Raw genomic sequence first — 22,741 nt, 5'->3', positions numbered from 1 at the left:
ACCTCACTGTAAAAATAAATTCCATAAATTCCAAAATGAAAATAAAGTAATTAGTTTAATTTAATATTGACAAACTTACCCAAATTTAGTAAAGTATAAAAAACTCATGAATATGAGATACAGCTCAATACACAAAATAATACATTTCAAACTACAGTTACTTTCTAATTTCTTTGGGTTTTCAAATTGAGCAATAACTATTGACATAGAAAATGTCTGAATTAAGATTCTGTTCTAGGACTACAGCCGAAGATTTTTTATAAGTATGGTTTAATTCAGGCTGGTACTACCTAAGTTTCAACATGCTCTTAATGAATATGCACAGACACTACGACACAAAGAAGAGGCAGCAGATGAATATATCCTCATGGCAAAGACCAGCTTCTCTGAAAGAACACATCCATACACTCTTGAAAAACAAAATCCCATGTGCTGTAGCCTAATCTATACCTCTAAAATAAAATACTATCAGGATTGCAGCACTTAAATGAAAATGGGATATAACATATTGTAGATTTTTCATTTTTTTGGAAAACATGCAGTCTTGGAGCAGTTTTCATTCTGTCTCTTGGAAAAGTGTTCTGTGGTGATTCAGAAAGTCCAGAAAACATCATTTCAGGAAAAACCTCTTTATTGAACATTATTAATGTTTGAAATGTGTTCTGTTAACAGTTCTGGCTCATGCAAAATCAAATGTTAGGATAAAAGATTTAAAATGGGTTGGATAACTGAGCAATAAAAAGTTTTTTTTTCAAAACCATCATCAAACATGAAAATGATGCTGACACTTACCACTAATTGGTAGCATAGCATATCTAATGGCCAATAAAGGTCAGCTTCCTTTCATCTGTTAGACTTAAGCTTGGAGCAGAATCAAATACCATGATAGGAGCTGGATTAAAACAAGTTTTTTAGAGTTGTGCAAATCCTTCTGCACGGTTTATTAAGAGTAACAGGAAATACCAGCATGTCTTTATAGGCCCATAAATGTCTTCATTCCTGCAGCTTATTTGTCAGTTTGTTCATAAAAAAGATTTTAATATGGAAACAGACATAAGTCTTGAATCCTTCATTCTTGCTTCTTAACGATGCCCACTATAGACCTGCTGCCTGTAAGTAATGATATTTCTGAATGTTCTGCAAAGGCCAAGTCTCTGGGGACACAAGCACAAAGCACTGAGGTTCAACAGTCTCACTGTCAGTGAAGCGATGCAGTAAAATAAATGACATCACTGTAAATTCATAATGAGGACTTCAGTTGGGACCTAATGAAGGAACTGTAGGTGGTGAATAATTAATGTTTTAAAGTTTTAAAAAACTGACCCACAGGGAGCCAACTTTGATCATTTAGATGGGTATTGACTAATATGTTCCACCTTTATGTTCAAATCACAGAGAATTTAATATTATTGCTAATTAATCCTAATTAGAACATAAACCAATGTCTAAGTTATTAAAAACAATTTGGTCATATTTTATGCTGAATGAAAATGACTATCTTCAAATATCATTTTGAAAGTCCCAGTATGCAACTTGTGTTCATATATTGGAATGACGCAATCTTTTGCCATTTCTTTTCTGCCCTGATGCTATTCCAGGATCACGCAAGAAATAATTTTATAATATGAGAAAGAACAAGCTATAAGAACATACAGTACAAGTCTAATGAGAAATCACAGACGTGATTTCTGATGACGGGCAAGTAGCAATCACACTTCACACAGCTTTCAAATGTTTACTAGCAATTGTGTGGTAACCAAGTGTCCATGTTTTAACACTTTTCATATTTCTCAATATCTTGATCTTTGTGAGGGTTATTAAAAAAAATACAGCCTACGGTATAAAACAGTTGATATACAGTATTTCTGAAGTAAAACTAGAAAAATCAACTCATTTTTTAAATCAATAAGATTAATTTGAATAGTTTAATCCAAGAACGTCGTATTAAAATTGTGCTAAGCCCTAGTAGTACAGTACATCAATTAAAATGCGGTTTTGTTTTTTACAATTCAAAAAAGATATTCCCAGGAAGAGGAAGCAGTTCTTTAAATGGGAGACTGCAGCACAACTACTGTATATTGTAGTTGGCAGAGTGGTGGCTAAGGATCTGTGCCTGTGGCTGGAAAGTTGCTGGTTCAAATCCCGCAGCTGGCAGAAGAATCCTACTCTGTTGGGCTCCTGAGCAATGCCCTTAACCCCAACTGCTCCAGGGGTGCTGCACAATGGCAGACCCTGTGCTCTGACCCCAGGCTCTCTCCCTGTCTGTGTGTCTCATGGAGAGCAAGCTGGGGTATGTGAAAAGATAATTCCTAATGCAAGAAATTGTAAAGGGTTAATAAAGTGATGTTATTATTATTGACAAAGCCTGCAGTATACCATCACTTCTTTCAAGAAAAGACTGGAATAGATGCCTCTATTAGCTACTAAAAACCAAACAAGCTGCAGTAGATGGAATGAACGGCCTCCTTATATCTGCAGACTTTCTTATGTTCTTACTGTACTGTACAGTATGTGTGCCTATACAATTAACAATTCACTAATTTTCAGTGTCACAGCCCTCCCACCATTGCTCTAAAATTCTGTACTTTGGTGCAATTAGATATTTGATCGGACAATCGCTTTTCTATTGCTTTTCTGCTCAAGCCAAACAAATAGCCGTGTGATCTACCTGATTTTTACAGAAGGCTCATGTACACTTGAAAGTTATTTGACGTGCTGCATGAAGAGGTGTAGTGTAGGTGTGAGTGTGTCTGTGGGAAGGGAGGCTTTTTAATAAACTTCTGATTAGTGGACAGAGAACAATAAGACTGAAGGGATTGACATCTATCTGATGAAATTGTGCAAGAATCGTAAATTCTGAGAAATCAATACAACTCTGATGTATGACAATGCTATGTCAAAATATTGCACACAGTTGTGTTAGTTCTCGATATGATACTTTCTATAAGTATGGTAATGGATGCGAGTTGGCCAAGTGCTTGAGTGTGCTTCAGGAAACAGAAGCTGCTTGTAGCAGACATCTGTTAGATGAGAAAAGAATTGAAGGAGATCTGACTGACATCATTAGCAGTAGTATCACTTTACCTTGTTCCATGCACTCACAGGTGATAGTGAAATGCAGGTAGATACTGTTTCACAAACTGATGGGTCCCAAGACTAGTAACTACGGTCAGAACAAACTATAGCTTTAATGTTCACTGCTTTTTTGGCAATATTTAAACTCATCAAAGAAATGGATGGATAAAGATGTTTAAATTCAGGGTCTGTTGGCAAAACCATCCTTCAGAGTATCAATGACATGGCACTTTATCTGTGAAGAAAGAAGCAGGATGTTTGAATGGGGATTACAGAATAAAAGGGATATATTAACCTAATTTTCACTGGGCATGAGTCCATGTTGTAAAACTGACTCTAACAACTGCAGAAGCAGTGTTCTGTGAAATGTTACACACTTTCCAATAATTTAAAATGATGATGAATATGAAATTGTTGAACATAATTGTAAGTACAGTTTTCTTTTTTACCAGGAAAAAATAACATTTTATTTTAAACACACAGATGTGTACTTTCTATCAATTAAGTAACCAATACAAAAGTAAATGCTACAGAAAATTTCAAAGTTGAGCCAAATTAATTGCTTTGGCTTTGCAAGGTGTCTTTATTACACTTCCATGATTAATTGCCATAAGCTCTTCTTATGTTGTACAGCATATAGAACAGAAAAAATAGACAGCTGCTATTTTTATACATGATCTGCATTCTTGTCCTAATTTAACTAGATGTAAGGCTGTTTGAGGCAAATCTAAAATGTAGTGAAAATGTGTTCCGCACACACTTAGCTTTCAATCAGCTGTAGTTTAAATGCAGTTTATTATATTGCATCTGATACATCGCACAAAAAGCAGAAATATATTTGATCATGTTTGTGTAATATGCTTGCCAGAAAGATAAGGTTTATACTGCCTTGTTAAAATCAGTGATACAGTATGTCCTACACATTAGCACCCATACTAGACATACTGTATATTAAGCATAAACTGTTCAGTACTTATTGTATCAATCAGCTTTAGAGCTAACACTTTGTTCTGTTTGATTTAATTCTTATTTAATGAATTTCTGTTCAAAGACAAAAACAATTCTCATTAAGAAGGCACACTTACATTTAACAAGGCTGTTTAAATTCCTTGGCTTCTGCTAAAATACAGCATATTATTTAAAACATTTTGCCTTAGATAACTAGACATGTGAAGAAATGAGGCCCTGAGTCCTTTGAGCACAATGTGCTGTGCAAGAAAAGTCATGGTTGTTCTGACATTTCCTTACGAAAATGGAACAAGAAGGTTACCCTTAAGCAAGATGAGCTGACAAACCATTGTTAAGCTGCAGGAGGAGGCAGTCTAGGCTCAGATCATCACAATCTCAGGCAGCTTTGTTATTCCACTTCTAAAAGACCTGGACCTCAAGGTCATAATCTGCTGCTACGTACAGTACATTTTGTACCTGGGCCACGCATGTTACACTGCTCATTAATTACACAAGCTAAGCCAGAACAAAACAAGTAAAAAAGAGTAATGTTGGGTGGAAAGAAAATGATATTTACTGTATATGACTTTAAAAAATATTTTGCACGTCTGCAGGGAGGTCTTGATTTCTAGGAATTGAAGTAGGAAGTTATGGAAATGACATTTCTCAAATATTAAAAGGAGATGTACTAAATTGTGACATTTAGATTTCCCTAGTAGGATGCTGCTGCTGACAAATGTTTCACTTACATTTCCCCCAATAGATGCTTTGCTATAGAAATGGGTACTCTACAGGCTGTCATTCTAAATGAAGATTTGTTCTCAACTGACTTACTGTATCAGGTTAAGCAAAGTTTAATTAAAAAAAATACACATTACCTACATTAATGAAATTCTAACTTTCAGATATGATATTTTGATGCCCAAGGAGGTTGTTAGTACTATTGGAACAGCTTTGTTATGGTTTAAAGTTTGTCTGACAGAAAAATTGTCATTCCTCTACAAAGTTTTTAACATGTAGCAATTTTGTTACTCCACTTCTAAAAGACCTGGACCTTTCCCCCAGGGTCTAGGACCAGTTCTTTTTAGTTTCGATATGCTACCTGTGGTAAAGATTTTTCATAGGTATGGCATCAGTTTTCATTTCTATAAAATTCCAAAATTATATTAGCATTAAACTGGACAATCAAGCACTGTCTTATCATGATCCTTAGACAATATTAGAAAATGGATACAGCAAAATGTTTTGCATCTAGACCCTGAGAGGATAAGAAGTTATGTTGATTGGTAAATGTTCCAACCTTAATTAATTCACTTCTCTGGCTTGGGTTTACATTTTTCTTTCCTTTGTTTTCTTGTACAGCATTTTGAAATGATGTACCGTCTTAGGCACTTTAATGTTATCTATTAAGATAATCTAACATTATCTTTTAAATAAATAAGATATTTTTTTTCAGTATATATCCATTGTGAATTATCAGCTATGCACAATATATTTAAATGATTCAGGCAGATTTTAGAGCTTTAATAAAATTTGTGTAAGAACAAATCTTATAAAGCAATTAAATGACATTTACACAGTAATTGCATGAATTACTACAGATTGAATAATGATACTGACATAGTCATTTTACCAAAGCGAAGTGTGAATTCTAGATGCATTTTGTCTGTATTAGCCATCTAAAACACTCATAAAACTTCTTTCCACAGTCTTTGGTAATATGTTCTGAACTCTTGATCATTAAAGCGTATGCTTTCTGATTTTAGACGCATTTCAGTAGCACTAAGCATTAAGTAATGATCATTGGTTACACTCTGTTAAAGATAAAGTGAAAAGAAGAAATGAATGACCTTGATCCACAGCTTTCTATTATGTTCATAATTACATATTTAAAGCAATGGGTGAAAACCAAAAATGCTCCCTATACTAGTATACATACTGTACAGTATAATTAAGGTATATCATTTTTCCCTGCTGGTTTTATCCATCCATTACCAGAAAGCTGCTTATTCCTGGTAAGGCCCATGAAAACCTGAAGCTTATCCTGGAAGTTTAGCATGTTCACCCAGAAAGATTTTAGAAATGTCAATCAATCCAACCAATACTGTATGACTTTGAAAAACGGGAAGAAACTGGAACACTTAGACAATACCTAGACAAACCTAGTAAAAGCATGCATACCCCGCCCACATGGTGCACTGGTTTGGACCCAATAGTTTATTGGCAGCAGCCACACCACCATGCTGCCCCCTGGTGGTCTTAGTATCTCAGAATTTTCACTCTGCAGTAGCCTGCTAACAGTGCAAGTGTTTTTGTTTGCTCAAACCCAATATTTTCAATTCCTTTATTTGCTTTCATAAATAATTGGCAATAATTGATCCAAAGATTAGGCATATGACTTACAGCAGTGTATTGTACAATAGAAGCATGGTTTTCTATGTATTGTACAGTATGTTTTAAACTGTGTTTACATTCAGCGCGGAAATTATTAAAAAAATGATTTGTCAGACTTCAGTTTGGCTCTCTTGGTACAAAAGCCTACCAGCCTCCACTGAAATTAAAATGATAGCAAAGCAGAATACAGTTCAATAGGTCAGAAGGTTAGGTGTGGATCCAACATCTACAACACGAAGAGACAGGTAACCAACAAAGGTGGTGAAAAAAGTCAATATGAATGTGACCTGACTGACCGTTGATTGATTTAGTTAAGGTACACTCAAAGTACATTCCAGCTTCTTCAGTCGACAGGCTATAATGTTTTAACAGATGGTTCAATACTTCTATCTGTAATTGTGTTTAAGAGTTTGAGAGTCATATGCAACATACTCTACACTGAAAGATACAACACCATAACCAAGCAAAACAATGTTACTATCAGTGCTATCTCAGCAAAGTAAAGTGATTGGTCAGGGTTACGTGGCCAGCTTTCATCTCAATTTCTCACATGAGAGAAACAGGCTTGGGTATCGGCAGTGGGAGCACAAGATGCGTTGTGACAGGAGATACTGTAGGTGCAGACCATAAATTGCTTAGGTCATATCTAGTGATCTATGATTATACATTCTAGCAAGTCTGATGAAGAGGTAAAAATGCATTTTAATGCGACATCTCAAGGCTAAATTAATGAGCCATCAATCATGAAGTGCTGTCATTTCATATACAACCTATGGACTATCTGTCTGGCTTGTCAGGATAAAAGTCCCTACTGTGAGATTATGCAGCATGCAATTACAATTTATAACATTAGCATCTTTTATTTTAAAAGTCAGTATTACTATTTTATTTGTCTGACCCCTTTTATCAAAAGCAGCCAATATTTGTACTCATTTGTACAGCTTGGATTTTAGGCAGGAGCAAATTGGGTGAAGAACCTTGCTCAAGGGCACAACAGCAATTTCTCACCTGGGATAGAAAACCACAACTTTCCAGGTTTTATCATGAATCTAGAACCCTGACCCTAGCTTCACACTGCTGCTGCTAACTGCTAGAGTAGTGTATACGAGTATTGTTCTGAAATCTGTTCAAACATTGCCGTTGCCAACTCTGTTGAAAATACTGTATATTCTAGACATGTATAATACATGGTTTTATTTTCTCATGCTCTCATATCCCTTGAAGCAAATCCCTATGGATCAAAATGTCTTTTGCCAAAATATCATATCAGACAGAGATCTGAATCAGGTTCTGACAGCTATGTCCTATTTGAATGATTTGACCTTGTAGCACACTTTTTCTTAGCAAAAACAACAACCAGGTAGAAAGGGGGGCATTTTGAAACAAGGAAGTTATTATGTGCATTTTCTCAGATGTCGTATTGCTAACTTGTTTTATCTACTTGAAAGTTGTTCACATATTTACAGTAACTGCACAGTTGTCATGTCATAAATACAAGAGAATTTAAATGTTCAGAAATAATGGACTTAATAAAATAATCGAGATATCAAACTAAATCTAAAAAAAAACAATCCAGATCAAGGGGTCATTATTTTTCAGTATGAAAACTGGGGACACAGTCAAAATGAAAGCATGATAATGATTAGTCACAGGTTTGACCTAAGCATTAAATACGTAGTGGTAGATTTGATGCATATGCCTGATCAGGCAGTAGACTGCAGTGGGATGATTTGCAAAATGGCACTCAGTGGCAATTTAAACACAGATTTTTTAACAACATTTAGCTATTCTAATCCTTTTGAATGTAGTCACACCAGTGTAGCATGATCCTTAATGCGTGTGTACCTCAACAGTATGTCCCAAATATTCATTACACCGTAAATGTAATTTAAATATTACTTTTTTATCCTTCATAGCAATAAGAATACAGAAATATTTCAAAACCTACAGACATGGGTCATGACCGCTGTTTTTAACTAAATAAAGCAGACCAGGACAAACCAAGGTCACTAAAACAACCATTAACCTGGCTAGCCAACTATAATGTGAAAGAAAGTATTCATATAAAAATTGACTACAGTGAATTGAAATTTAGCAAGAACAAAGAAAGTGATGATGATTTGGAAGTACCAGCAAGAGCGAGCATCCCATGAGGAGACAATGAGAGAACTGGAATACAGGGACATACAGTACATCCATTCTGGCTAATTTTCAGTGATTCACACTCTAGATATTTACATAACATGTTCTTTGTTCTCTGACATGGGTTCTTTGTATGACATATTCAATTTCTTCTTCTTCACAAGTATATAGCAATATATACTGTATGAGCATGAAATTCTGTTCTGTTTGCCTTGCTTAGTTATTGTAGTCTAGTACAGTATGTAGTTAGTATGTACTGTAGGTCTAAAACATTTCAAAGTTTAACAAGAAAATAAAGGTGCACTGAGGATCCAAAAGGATTTTGGTTTTCATTCGATTTGCCCCCTGAGTTACCTAATTTAAACTCATTATCTGCTCAACTGGTCATATTAAAGTGTTATGTTCTGTTCATGAAGCTGAAAAATTTAAGGACACCTATAAAGCCGATTTGACAGCATTGTTTGAAGACCTCTGGTGTAAAATGATTCTACCATTGGACATAGTAATAGTACTACTGCTACTACAACTAATCATAATAATAGTAATAAACGTTTTCAATTTATGCAGCAGAAGCATTAGTTAAATGCTATGCAAATCAAACATATAAATTAATAACTAATTTTCCATAAGAATGCATATAAAAGGGGGAAATGCATTCCAAATTGACTCTAAAATAAAAACCATTATACCAACAAATGTAATCAGAAAAAAATAATATTTACATAGTTGCAGTGAAAGTACTAGACATTTTTTAATGTTAAGCAACTTCATGTAAAATATAAAGAGAAGACAGTTGTTAGTGGTGTGTGGCAAACTGTTTAGAAAATATATGAGTCATGTGTCCATAGATACATCTGGACAGTGTAACTGACTACTGTCCTTTTACTCTCAGTGAGTTTTCAAATGCCATTTATTTTCAAATCTTATACTGTTATTACCATTGCAAATTCATTTTTCCTTATTTAGGGTTTTAAAAGATTATTATTAGTGAATTTTAAGGGATATGATGAATAGTGGCTGGTAGAAAGATATTCATTCTGGTACACGACGGGTTACATAAAGCATCTCGAACAGGGCACAGAAGCCCAAACAGATGTCTGTTACTAGCCAGGCCCCAAAGCGCATTGAGGTGAGAATTAGTGGTGTCCTGAATTAGGAAGTGGAAAGTATTTCTTAAAGAACAAAATCAAACATGCCTAAATTGAGACTTAACTGTAATAATATATTTTATAACAAGCATTGCAATTTTATTATTATAGGTGTAGTACAATTAAAACAAAACGAATGAAAACCCAAACAAAAACTAAAAGTATCTTTAAAGGAGAGCTGTAAATGGTCTGTTTGAATTCACCTTGTACTTTTTTTTGCAGGAAAGACCCCCTTGATTTTACAATCTATTTTATGTTTTTCTGATTTCAGTTACTAATGCTGGAACTAGATTTTCTTCCTAGGTTAGAAATAATCTCGGTTATTGAATTAAACAATCCCTGCTTCAGGTCACGTAAGTTTTTGGATGACTCATTTATTCTGTCTTACACCATTAAATTATAGGATTTTATGCATTTTTACCTGTACAGATCCTGGAGACTGCCTTTGTTTTATCACTTAAACACGGTGAAAAGAGCTTTGTCATATTTCCGCTCCACTTTTTTCTCTTTCAAAGCCTCTGGGATCAAGTCATTTTTTAAGCACCAGTTATTTTACACACTGTGCTCTCTTTGTACCTGATCAAGCATTTGTGCCCAAACATAACAGCTGGTGCATTCATGTTGCTGTTATTCCTGAGTCCTTTGAAGTCCATTCATTATTTTATAATTTGCAACATTTAGCATGGGATTTGTGTATCAGATTATATAATTTAACTTTTTTTTCTATTTGTTGAGAAATAATTAAATATACAATTGTAAACACTCAGAAATTGTTTTTCATCAGACCGACATTATTGTATATTTTGCTTGTGCTATATTTCAACACATTACACTTAATCATCAATTCAAGCCGTAAGACACAGATTTTATATGTATTGCATATGAGATACAGTATACAAGTAGACATGTTTATTATCTTTGCATAATACCAATTGTTATGCAATGTTATCTGTTCTCACCCTTGCTTTCAATTATATACTGTACTGCATAAAAAAATATTATATGAATATTAATCACAAAATTACTGTCAAACCTGTCTAAAATGTATAAAGTTTCCAGATTAATAAAGCATCTATCCACTGTGTCACAAAAATCTAAAATAAATTAGAGAAAAGCACACAATTATGAATTACTGTGTGAATAGTCTGGCTCATTTCATGATACTGCTTTCTTAATACTGCAATTTCATTTGGAAACTACTTTCCAAAGTTCTTCTCTGACTGTGAGTGTAAGGATGTCACTGCAACATTTGTTGCAATAAACTGCATATTTATTGCTAATCGACAAGGCATGGTGGGATCATAAAAAAAAGTAATCTTTCATTTTGAGGGAATAGTTGCAGCTGAGAACACCACATGTGATGTGTTGCGCAATACTTCTGTGCATTGTGGTCACTGTGATCAACATGAGAAACAGGAGGTGACAGAAAAAGGGCTGCCAAAAGGTTTTCATGTGAAAGTTCCATTACAGTTTATCAAAACCACCCTTGTGCCAAGTACTGCAGTTTGGGGAATTATTTTAAATTGCTTGTTATTTTTTTCCCATTTAGCATTCCTTCCGTAAATAAAAGTCTTTCCAAGGAGATGGGCAGGGTCTGTTAGGAGAGCTAGCTAGTGCAACACTCCCAGTGGGTACCCAGATGAGCCTTGGTAGCCTCCTTGCACTTTGTGTATTTTGACAATTTTAACCAGATGAGCCCCTAAAGGCCCTTTCACACAAGAACCTTCAATCTCTGAAGACTGTTTTAAATGGCAAGGTCTAAACGTTCTATTCCAAGTTTCCCAGGCTTTTTATCACTTTAGTGATGTCAGGGCAAATATGCATTCGCATGACACATTTCTTTTGGAAAACAATTTCAGTACAATACAGCTAAAACGATGCTAGCTCAGTCCCTTTTGTCTTGATATATCTGTTTAGAGCTACTTTGGTAGGACAGTGATCACTGATTAGCCGTTTAGATTATTGCAGCTGTAGACACTGGACAAAAATTCCTTTTGCATGAGTTACATTAATGTACTGTAGTGCATAGTGGAAAAAGACTGAATAGTCTGCTGAACATTTTGTAAAAATGATTCAACAATGTTTATATACCAGCCACAGAAAGCTGTAGCTTTTTTTTACATATTGACTATAAATATTATGACTATTGGTCTTTATTATGAACAATTTCTCATTTCATGATGATGTCTATTATTATTATGAAGATACAAATATGCCATTTCGCTCGCAATTTGTTTGCTTTCCACTTCTCATTTTCTGTTGTGATGACTGTGAAATTGGCACCTACATTAGCCGACAAACAGCTGAACTTTGGAAAGTCAGGAATGATGCCAGCAGTATTTATGTGTACTTTCCCTCACTGCTGTCCAAATGCATCTCAGGTCTGACCTCTCCCCTAAAATTGTCCTATTCTGACGGAACATCTTATGTCTGATTTTAGGGTTTTAAAATGTTGTCACCTGAAGTAAAAAGTCTTCAAAAGCTTATGCATGCAAGATATAGGTGTCTCAGTGATAGTATCCTTTCTTCTTACTTTTTGTATTTTCTTTTGTATGTATTAAATTAAAAGGTAATTGATAACCATCTACTTAAATGCTATAAATCATTTGAATGGTTTTCAAAGTGCACTTTCACTTGGATCTTGGATAATCATACCAACCTTACTACTACTTTTGACTAATACCATGCACCAAGTTAAAATAAGAATACATACAAAAAAAGGCACAATATAAATAGTGCTGTACAGGAATTTCTAAGATAATTTGTATGAAAAACATATGAATTTCTAATAACTAACTTTCCATCTAAATTAAATTACCAAACAAACCCACAATCCTATGAATTATTTGATGAATTTAAAACACTTAGAATGTCATGGCCTTTACATCTAATGGATAAAGCTTTGTCTTTTAATAGTTGATTTAATTTTCTGATACATATTTCTACATTTTTAAATTTGTTTCTTCCTGAGATTTGAGACCATATTCATTCAATTAATATGGTATTCATAAATCCTCTTATTTAGTAAACTTGCAGCAGAAGCTAGCCACAGTTTCATAAATATACTGTATCTTGATGACCATCAACATGTACTTATGGCACTGGAGGTATATATCAAGCATAAACAGCAATTTTTAACATTGTAAATCAATTAAAATCAAAACACTCTTGTTATAGTATATGGCAACACTTATATACAAATGTTTCATGCAGAGCCACTGCTCATCAATAATTTTCCAAGTGACAGGATTAGATTTAATGCTATTGATTTTGGGTGCTCTGAAACCAGACTTTAAAGGTTCAGAATCAGAGTAGAATAAGTGAAACTGGTCGGTAAATGTTCTCCTCAGATAAATCATTCACATATAACTGAATGAACTGAGCAATTTAGATCCCGTGTATACTAGAACATTTCATGGTAGTGTACCTTAATTTATCTAAGATTTAATATTTATTGACAGGTTGAGTACTGTACTGTAAGTGTGCCAAAACGTTATCTGTTAACACTTTGAAATAATGTTATGGTGAGGTAGTGAGAGTTGGCTTTGTGAGAAATCCACCTGTTCATTTGAAAAACCTGCAATAGGAGGCACAGCTAGTTTGAATGGGTAGTTAACACTGAGGCAGAGTGAAGTTCCATGAGAGGGAAAGGTGCTGTCAGGATAGGCTCTGCATGGAATTGGCCACTCCTCTGAGCTAATTAAGAGGCTAATAAGAACAACAAGGAGGAACAGAATTTCAGTCTGTGTCTAGACTCCAGCCTGGAAAATTGATTAGTGGTAATGCAAGAGAAGAGACCCAGTTTTGAATTGGAGTGGACTGGTTTATAGGCTCGTGCAACCTAGCAACTACAAGTGCTTGAAACAATATAGCTTAGGCTGAACTGGTTGGCATCTGATGTGCTGAAAGGCAGGGTGTGTGGTACTCTATTTGTCAGGCTCAATGGGGTTGAATTAAGTTAATATGCTGCTGAAGACCAGTCTTAGCCCCATGAACCAAGGCTGACAGGAACTGATGGTACCTGGAGGAGTGGGGCATTGCTCGGTGTGGTTTCAGTTTACCTTCTCCCCACCGGGGAGAGAGAGGAGTCTAGATTGACTTAACTTTAGAAGATCGACAGTCTCAGAATGTGAGAAATGAGAGAAAATGGCAAACCAGCAGCTGCTCTGTCTGTACTGGTTACAGAGAGATGTGCCTGGCTGACCCAAATCAGTCAGGATTCTGGTAAGAAAAGCTAGTGGATGTTAGTGAGGAATAAAAAGTTGATGGAGTAAAATAAGAAATTTGAATTGAAATGATTCCTTAAGTGACACCTGGGCAACACTAAGAGTGAAGAGTTGATAAGACATAGTGACTTGTGCGTGTAGAACCTTTTTAGTTGCTCTTCACTTGGAAGTGTAGTTTTCCCCATGAAACACCATGGAAGAGCAAGGATCCAGAAGTAGTCTTTTTTCTTAAAATGCAAAAAAGACTAAGGCAACACACTGGGGACAGAATGAGTTAAAGACTGCAGAATGTGTCTTAATTTAAAAGAAATTCCAAAAATTGTTAAATTGTAAATAAAAACCAAACATACAACATTCTTATCTTTGGAAGGGCAATGGAATCCTTAGGAACCATTTTGGAGGCTTGCAAAGGTTTCTTGTGTCCTGGGGTATTAAAGGAGGAAATGCACAGAAGACATTCAGTGGCAGAACGTATTGTATCATCACGGTGTCAGGATTGACCCGCTGAGGAAACGGGAAGGTGGACCCTATGCGGTACCTTAGGGGGCTAGACGAGAGGCGAAGTCCGAGTCAAGTTCCAAGGATCGTAGAAAAAGGAATGAGAGTAGGTTTCCAATCCAGAATAGGGCAAGGCTGAACTTGTAGTTGAAAAGGCAGTTCCGTGAGTCAAAAGGTGAAGGTCAACAAGTAGGCTTCCAAATCCGAAGGGGCAAGACGGTAGACGTAGTCAAAGGTGAGTTTCATGATTAGTAACAAAGAGCAAGAAGGAAAACATAATCTAAGGTGAGGTAGGTGAACAAACAAACAACCAATACCAGGCAAAGAGCAGAAGGTTCAGAAGGGTTTAAGTACTGTGCGAGGAAGAAGGTGTGTTGATTGATGAAGTGTTGTGGTTGGCTGATTTGCAGGGGCAGTGTCGTTTGGCAGAAGTGCTCAGGGCTGGAGTGTAATTAGTGCGGGCACATTTCCGTGTGAGATTGTGGTGAGTAGAGGGCGTGACACACGGTACAGAGAACTCTCCACAGACTGCAGGCAAATGGTCACTGGCCTCCACAAGTTGAGAAATGGTGATTAAAGAATACACATAATGCTTAATCTAGTGCTTTCCACTGTGGTGTCCATTATGGAGCACAGGTTAGGATTCTGCACTCATTCCTAGTATGTTGTGGGTTCAAATTACAGGTGAAATCTTGTGCCCTTGAGCAAGGTACTTTACCTGAACTGTACTAATAAAATAGACAGCTAAAAGGTGTGAATGTAGGTACCTTTATATAAAAAGTGTTAATTATATAGGTAATCTAACAAAGAGTAGAAAAGTAACTGTAATAATCAACTAATTTCTAATTTTAGAAGTTTACCAAATGTAACTTGTCACACTAACACTGTATCCACAATTAATTATAAAGTACGAAATTACAGGTGTGATTATCCTAAGGTCTGGAACATCTCTCCTTTTGATAAAACATATATTAAATCATAATATTAAAATATTTTAAACTAATAAAAATACTACAATATACTATACTTGTGCGTTATTACTCAAGTCTATATAACTTTACTACTGTGCCAGCTTTACTTAGGAGATCAATAACTCTACTTACACAGTAGTTTAATAACACATTCAACTTAATAAAATACCAACTGACTCTGAATATTTCCCTTATCATGTGGATGATAAAATATTCATAATGACTATATTATGGACTATTTTTAATCAGCATAATGTGTTTTCCTGTGTGAACATTGATTCCCTAGTTATTAAAATATGTTTTGGGCGCATGTTTTCATAAAACTCGTTTCCACTCATACTGTAAGTACTGGTAAGCTAGTATTTTTATTTTTTTATTAATCTTTCAAAAACAGAATTGGCTTACAAAAAAGTAAAGTGCGCGATTTTCAGTAATACAGTACATGGAGTTTTAACAGAGCTTTTTTTAATTTATTTATTTTTTAGTTTCTAAATATACCGCTAGAAAAGGCGCAGGTACAGTAAAACGTTTCACTGTTTCTCTAATACGAAAAACACAGATGGCATCGCAACCACACAAACATACAGTATACTGTAGGCATATTGACATTGCTCTTAAAAGCATTAATATTTTATAAATCTGCAGCTCCTGCATTACAATTATAGAAGCGAGATGCTATTTATTAAATCGGATCTACTGTATTTCTCGGGACCGGTATTCCAAACACGTTCAAATAAGCACCAGGAACTGAAATAAACTGGATTAAGAATGCAAAATGGAAATCCAGAATCTTAATTGCATTTCAACTAATCTGTGGATAGATTTCTGACGTAAAGTTAAGTTGCTGTGGAGTTTTATATCCCATAGAAAAAAAACGCTGCTAATACCGATTTTGTAAAAAGCGGTTTGATTATAGTCGGGTATTACTGTAAATCTAAAATATACTGTATATGACTATTATTAAAAGTATGAGTAGCAAGCTAAATTCACAGATGTTAACCACACGCGGCATCTATGAAACCAATAAATAGTAACTGCTTTCTAATCGTCCATTCGTATTGCATTCTTCTTAGAAAATAATGTGTCGTTGTTGAACCATTATATTATTTAGCCCTCCTTTATTTTATTTTTCATCTTTGTTATTAAGCGACCTGTAAAGAAGTGGTAGATAAAAGTACCGCGGATGAGTTTGTTCCTTTGCTACTGGGACACTGGTGATTTCTCTTCCATTCAAGTATTTTACTCATGATAAAATCAGTCTCACTTAGAATAGAAGTACAAACCTAATACATCTTTTGTCGTTGTTGAATTCCTTGCATCTGACTACATGCATTACCTTGAGTACTATTGTATGCAACAAAAAGAGCCCTTTGCTTTGGAAAAAGCCTTAGAAGCTTTGAACCATATACAGTACCTGACAATTATTGTCCAAAGCATCAAGGAAACATGCTTTAATTGTGTGTGTTTTTTATTAAACTTCTATTTGTTGAACTCATCCTACAAAATGATGCGTCAGTTCATTATATTATCCCCTATCACCTTCCAGTGGAGTCTAGTAAATTAAACGCTAACACATACAGTACACTGCAGTACCAGAGCTTTAGCCGTGCTCTGTACACATTCAGTGCCAAGTGCACATTTCAACACGAAAAAATAGTCACGGTTGTGATGAAAACGGTATGAGAAATATACCAAAATACAGTAGCTTGCTGCAAAAGCTCTCCCTTTCCTTTGGAACGTCATGAAACATAAAAGAAAGGAAAAAAACACGCTCTTACCTATCGTTGTGATCACAGTGATAGCAAAATAAAAAGATCCTGCGAATTTCCACTGGACTCCCGCTTTGTGAGGTTTCAGTTGCAGTACAACCCTTTCAAGTTCATCGAAGTTCTCTGGAGTCAGGTTATATGCAACCATCAGTTCTTCCTTTTTACCGTCCAGTTTTGCCTTCTGTGTTTTCTCTTGCTCAGATTCCAGGGCATCGAAAACAGCCGCTCCAACGAGCAAATAGGTGAAGGTACAGATGATGAGAGCGAGGGTCCTTACGTTTTGCCTCTTCATGGTCTGGGTGAAGTGACGGGTTTTAAAAGTTTTAATGTTGATCTTGAAGACGGAGAGCTTGGCTGGTTCATGACTACGTTGTGCCGCGCGAAGAGCTGTGCGCTAAGCCGAGAGGTCTTTGATTGCTTTATTTACTGAAGCACTCATTTACTGGGAGCTGTTCGTTCAGCACCACCCCCCACCTCTGAGACCCGTCACACCAGAGCGTGTGCGTGCCTTATTTGGTCATTTGCTCCAAGGCATAAATTCTAAGTAGCGCTCTCTGTATGGAGACACGGCAGCCTGGAAGTGTACTCACGGTACTGCATAAAAGCAGACGGGTGACTTAAACACGTTTTTTTATGAAAAACCCATTTGCTATGAAATGTAATCCAAAAGAGTTACTTGGTGCTATATGAACTCGCGTTTTATTAAGAAGACAGGAAAGGTTACAAACGAGACCATTAAATTACATGTACGGGACACTCTAAAACGTGTTAATTTGTCGTTGCTACAGGATTTTTTATTTAGCATTGTGTTTTGTGTTTTCATTTATACTGTACATTACACTGAATACACCCTTACCCTACAGTGCATTATGTAAGCTGTATATAAAGTAATACTTAATGTTCAGTTCCATTGTTCCTTAAAAATGACATGTTCTGTAAAACATTTTTACATGCATTGAAGTGAATACTTTTTTTTTCCCAACTAAAAAAGTGACTGGTATCAAATCTAATGATTGTGAATTCCACCTGACTAACAAGTGCAAAGATAATGTGATGGCCAGAACAAAGGCAGAATAACAATTCCAGAAAAAGCTGAAGGAAAATGTCATTAAACAAATAAAACTATTGACCTTCATGCCCTTTGATCTGTAGAGAACCGAATGGTAATTCTGATAAGTGATCCTGGACAGCCTCAGCCCTGCAATTTTCTTATGTGACCCAAACCCTTGAATGACTGAAGACTTGGAAACAGAGGTACTGTAAGTGAAGTGAACTTAGCCAATGATTCATTCAGTTGTCAATGGGAGATTCAGTTGCAATGAAAACCACAAAATAAAAACATGTGGCTCTCCAGGACCAGAAGAAAGAGTGAGATACATTATTATTATTCCTGCTGTAGGTCAAACACATGTTTATGCATACTGTATCTTACTTCACCTACAGAGCATGTGATTTCTTGTATGTATAGTGCCATGCACAATATTCACCCCCTTCAAATGACATTCACCTTTTGTTGAATCATACATGTTTAATTCATACAATTTTTTGTATATTTTATTGTTTGAATACTCAAACCAAACATTGATTTACAGTCATACATATTAATGAATGTATGAACATAAGTGAAGTTAAATGTAATTAAATTAATAAAAAACTGCAAAGAAAAAAAAACACATATTGAAATATGTTTATTGCATAAGTATTGAATTCCCAGAGTAATAATTTGGAAGATGCATCTTTGGCAGCAGTTACATTATTGATAACTTTGCACACCAGGATGGTGTGATTCTTATCCATTCATCTTTGTAAATGTGCTCAAGCTCTATCAAATTGGTTGGGGATTGCTGTTGGGCAGCAATTTTCACGTCTTGTCATTCATTTTCTATCTGATTCACTTCAGATAAAATTAAATAGTTTGCACTTCTCAATTCTGATAAGCTGCTCAGTTCCTGCTGATAAGAAGCCCAACTGTAACATAATCTTGCCCACCACCATGCTTGACATAGGGATTGTGTTAACGGGGGGATGTGATGAGCTGAGTTTGAACCAGATATTACACTTATTCACAAAAAGTTCCAATTCTTTCTCATCTGTTCACAAAATTTTGTGCTTGCAGTTATTTGCAGTATCACTTAAATAATTTATTCAAAATGTTATGTGGGGTTTGTTACTCTGTCACAAAGGCCTGTTTTATGGAGGAACTAAGTTATTGCTGACTCAGTATCATTGTCATCATCCCTCCTGTAGAGGGCGCTCCTACCTTTTTGGTATTGATTTTAGTTTAAGTTCTCCCAGCTACTTCGTTATATAAACCCGGACTCTTTCAAGTTACTGGCTCAGATTTGGAAGATGGACGTCCGAAAGCCCACCTAGCACCACCAAGCACCAGGCTTGGAGATAGCTTGAGGGTATAGGCTTTCATCCAGATGTTCTGACCTCTGAGCCCGGGGCTCAGAGCGCCTTGTCCCGTTATGGTTATCTTCCATGCTCCTGGCCTTTGTTTCCCGTTCCCTGGATTTTAATTGTCTTTGTCTTGGATGGATCTCCCGGTTCTTGGAATTTAGACTGTGCCCTGACTACCCCTTTTGGAACTGCCTGGACTTGATCGCCTTTGCGTTTCCTCCCGTGCACCGGATCACTACTGTCAACACTCACTGTCTGTCAACCCAAATAAACCCTGCTGTCTTTTCCCCTGATATCCATCTCCAGTCTCTTCCGGATTATACCGTTATGCATAGGGTCTTAATTGCATACTCCACAGAAGACTGTCCCAGCTCCCGTGACACTCGGACATTTCTCCAGTCTTATGTTTTAACTCTTTCAAAGTTGTCTTAGACTGCTCAGTTTAGAAGGAAAACCTCATGTAGAAAATGTTTTGGTGGTATGAGACATGTTCTATCTTTTAATGATTACGTTTGCTGTGCTTTAAAGCAGGGGTGGGGAACCTTTATTCTGCCAAGGGCCATTTGGATATTTATAACATCATTCGCGGGCCATAAAAAATTTAAAAATTAGCCTGTTATATTTGGTCAAACATTTAATTAACTCACCCCTAATGTGATGGCTGGAACTGCTTCTCTTTGGTGAGGCGTGTGATGTTAGCTGGTATTGATAATGTTGCTACTCACAACTGCTTTTCCAGGTTTGCGTCGGTCAGTCTGGAGCGCAGTTGACTCTTTGTGATGGCAAGTTTTGAAAAGAACTGCACGCAGCAGTAACTTGTTCCGAACACAGATGCATATTTCAATGCACGTCTCCTCAGTGGGAAATTCATCATTGCTTATGTAATGTTTATAGAACTCAAGCAGTGGGAGGTTGTTGTACCTAACTTTCAGCTCATCATCGCTTTGCAGCTGAATGATTTCGTGTTGTAGGTTATCAGGAACATCAGCTGGTTCCACATTGAACGGTGTAGCAAAGATGTTCAATTCCATTTGTTTATTTTTCACGTCCTTCAATCTCATTAAATGCCTCAATTAGTTTCACACATTCACCAGCCTATTCAAGTGTCGTAGAAGGCTTTTGTCCTTCCAGAGTGGGGAAATTCACCGTGTTATTCCTTTCGAGTTGCACTTTCCACAGCCTTAATTTAGCTTCAAATGATTTCACGTTTGAAAACAGGGAGCTGAGAAGCTGGTTGGGGCCCTGCAGCTTGACGTTCAGCTCTGAGAGGTACTTGGTAATGTCCACCATGAACACTAGATCACACAGCCACTTGCTATCATTGAGTTCCCTAACAGGTTTTCCCTTCATCTCCATGAACTGCTTGACTTCATCCCGCAGTTGGTAAAACCTCATTAGCATGTTCCCGCGACTCAGCTACCGCACTTCACAGTGATAAACAAGATCATCGTACTCAGAGTCAAGATCATTCAGTAACTTCTTAAACTGGCGGCTGTTAAACCCTCTGCTTTTGACAAAATTTATGCATGACACTACTGTTGACATCATATTGTTGAGCCGCAACGACTGTGCACAGTGACTTTCTTGGTGTATGATGCAGTGGCATATAATTAAATCACTTGGATCAAGACTGAGACAATTCAGTTCTTTCTTGACAAATGCTATTAACCCTTTTTGCGAGCCAACCATGGCTGGAGCTCCATCTGTAGTAAGGCCACTTAACTTTTCAAATGTTAGCTCAAGTTTTTTCATTAATAAAACAAGTCCTCACCTCTTGTAGTGCCATGCATGGCTTCCAGTGACAGCAGTTCCTCTCGCGTGTCAAACTCTGCAGATATTCCACGAACAAAAACGGCCAGTTGGGCAGTATTTGTTATGTTCATTGTCTCGTCACAAGCCAGAGAGAAAAATTGGAAATCTCCTGCAGAATCCTTCAGTGTTTTTTCAATATCTTGTGCTAAGTCAGTAATCCGATCTGAGATGGTTCTCCAAGACAAACTAACACTCTGAAACAATTTTACTTTGTCTGGTACTAACAACTCCGCAGCAGCCACCATGCACTCTTTCACAAACTCTCCCTCTACATGAGGCCTCAGCTTTTTTGCGATTAGCTCGCTCACTACAAAACCCGTCTGAATAACGTTTCAAATCCACTTTATCCCTTAGTTGTCTTTAAAGCTCCTTGGTTGAATCATTCATTTATATTTAATACCTAGCAGAGCAACTTTATAGAGATTGGTGTATTTGTTCTGAACCAATATTATTGAGCATGAACAGAGGCTATTCAATGAAATCTGTGACTTGTATAAGTAATTTTATGCACCTAAACAGCAACATTTTTCCCCCAAGTAAAATATGGTGATTGAACAAACTACTAAATGTGTCACTGCATCAGTTAATCATCAGTTAATGTAATACAATTAGAAATGTGTTATTGTGAATAAATTCAATTACTGTAAAATCAACAAACATGCAAATACAGAAAAAAAATTGAGAGGAAATATGTCTTTTTGATATTGAATGAATGAAGAAAAGATTTTTAGCAATGCAAATCTAAACCTCAAAATGCTTACACACTCAAAAAAAATAAGGTTTCAGCCTATTCAGCACATTTTCTGAAAATCCCTTACGGGTTGTTTAGAAGATCTTGGAAATAACTTAGAGGTTTTCAGATATAACATACTATTAACATGAGCTTATAACCACATATTGATACACTAACAAAGCAGAACTTAAGGAATTGTAGTTTGTGTTTTGTATTTTTTTTTTGCATTCGAGTTTTATGTACAGTATTTGTAGTGAAAACATACAGTAGAATGTATTTTGTTTCCTGAACATGTCAAGATCAAAACCTAAATTACAGCCAAACAAAATGTAAAATAATATTAAAACAATTGCTTTGTATAAAACTTTAATAATATCTAAAATACTCATAGCAATATTAATAAAACAATATTATCATATAATTATACTAGCAAAATGCCTTAACTCCTACTTATCAAATTTGTAAAGGACCACTAAAACATTCCAATAGCAAGTGAATTGTTGTAGTATCCAGTTCAGTTCATCTATTAACTGATAGCTGCATTTTCCTGCTATGGACCACAGCAACCTGGAATCAGCCCAGGAATGAGGAGGTGTGAAGCACAACTACAACCTCACAGGAC

At 36.1% G+C, this 22,741-nt stretch overlaps 1 protein-coding gene across 1 annotated transcript in view; it reads right to left on the bottom strand.

The window, feature by feature from the left end:
- The window catches only part of kcnk3a (potassium channel, subfamily K, member 3a), a 44,456-nt gene extending 23,851 nt beyond the window's left edge, over positions 1-20,605 (bottom strand). The window contains exons 1-2 of the mRNA XM_088935990.1: positions 20,300-20,605; positions 17,181-17,466 (exon numbers count right to left, since the gene is read on the bottom strand). Coding sequence (XP_088792116.1) covers positions 17,181-17,466; positions 20,300-20,605 — 592 coding nt within the window. The remainder of the gene's footprint in view (positions 1-17,180; positions 17,467-20,299) is intronic.
- Positions 20,606-22,741: the final 2,136 nt, after the last annotated feature.

This window comes from Atractosteus spatula, chromosome 2 (genome assembly GCF_055471065.1).
Source record: "Atractosteus spatula isolate fAtrSpa1 chromosome 2, fAtrSpa1.hap1, whole genome shotgun sequence".
Classification (NCBI taxonomy): Eukaryota; Metazoa; Chordata; class Actinopteri; order Semionotiformes; family Lepisosteidae; genus Atractosteus; species Atractosteus spatula.
Note: the sequence above shows the minus strand (reverse complement) of the source record. Positions and strands in the feature narration are given on the sequence as shown.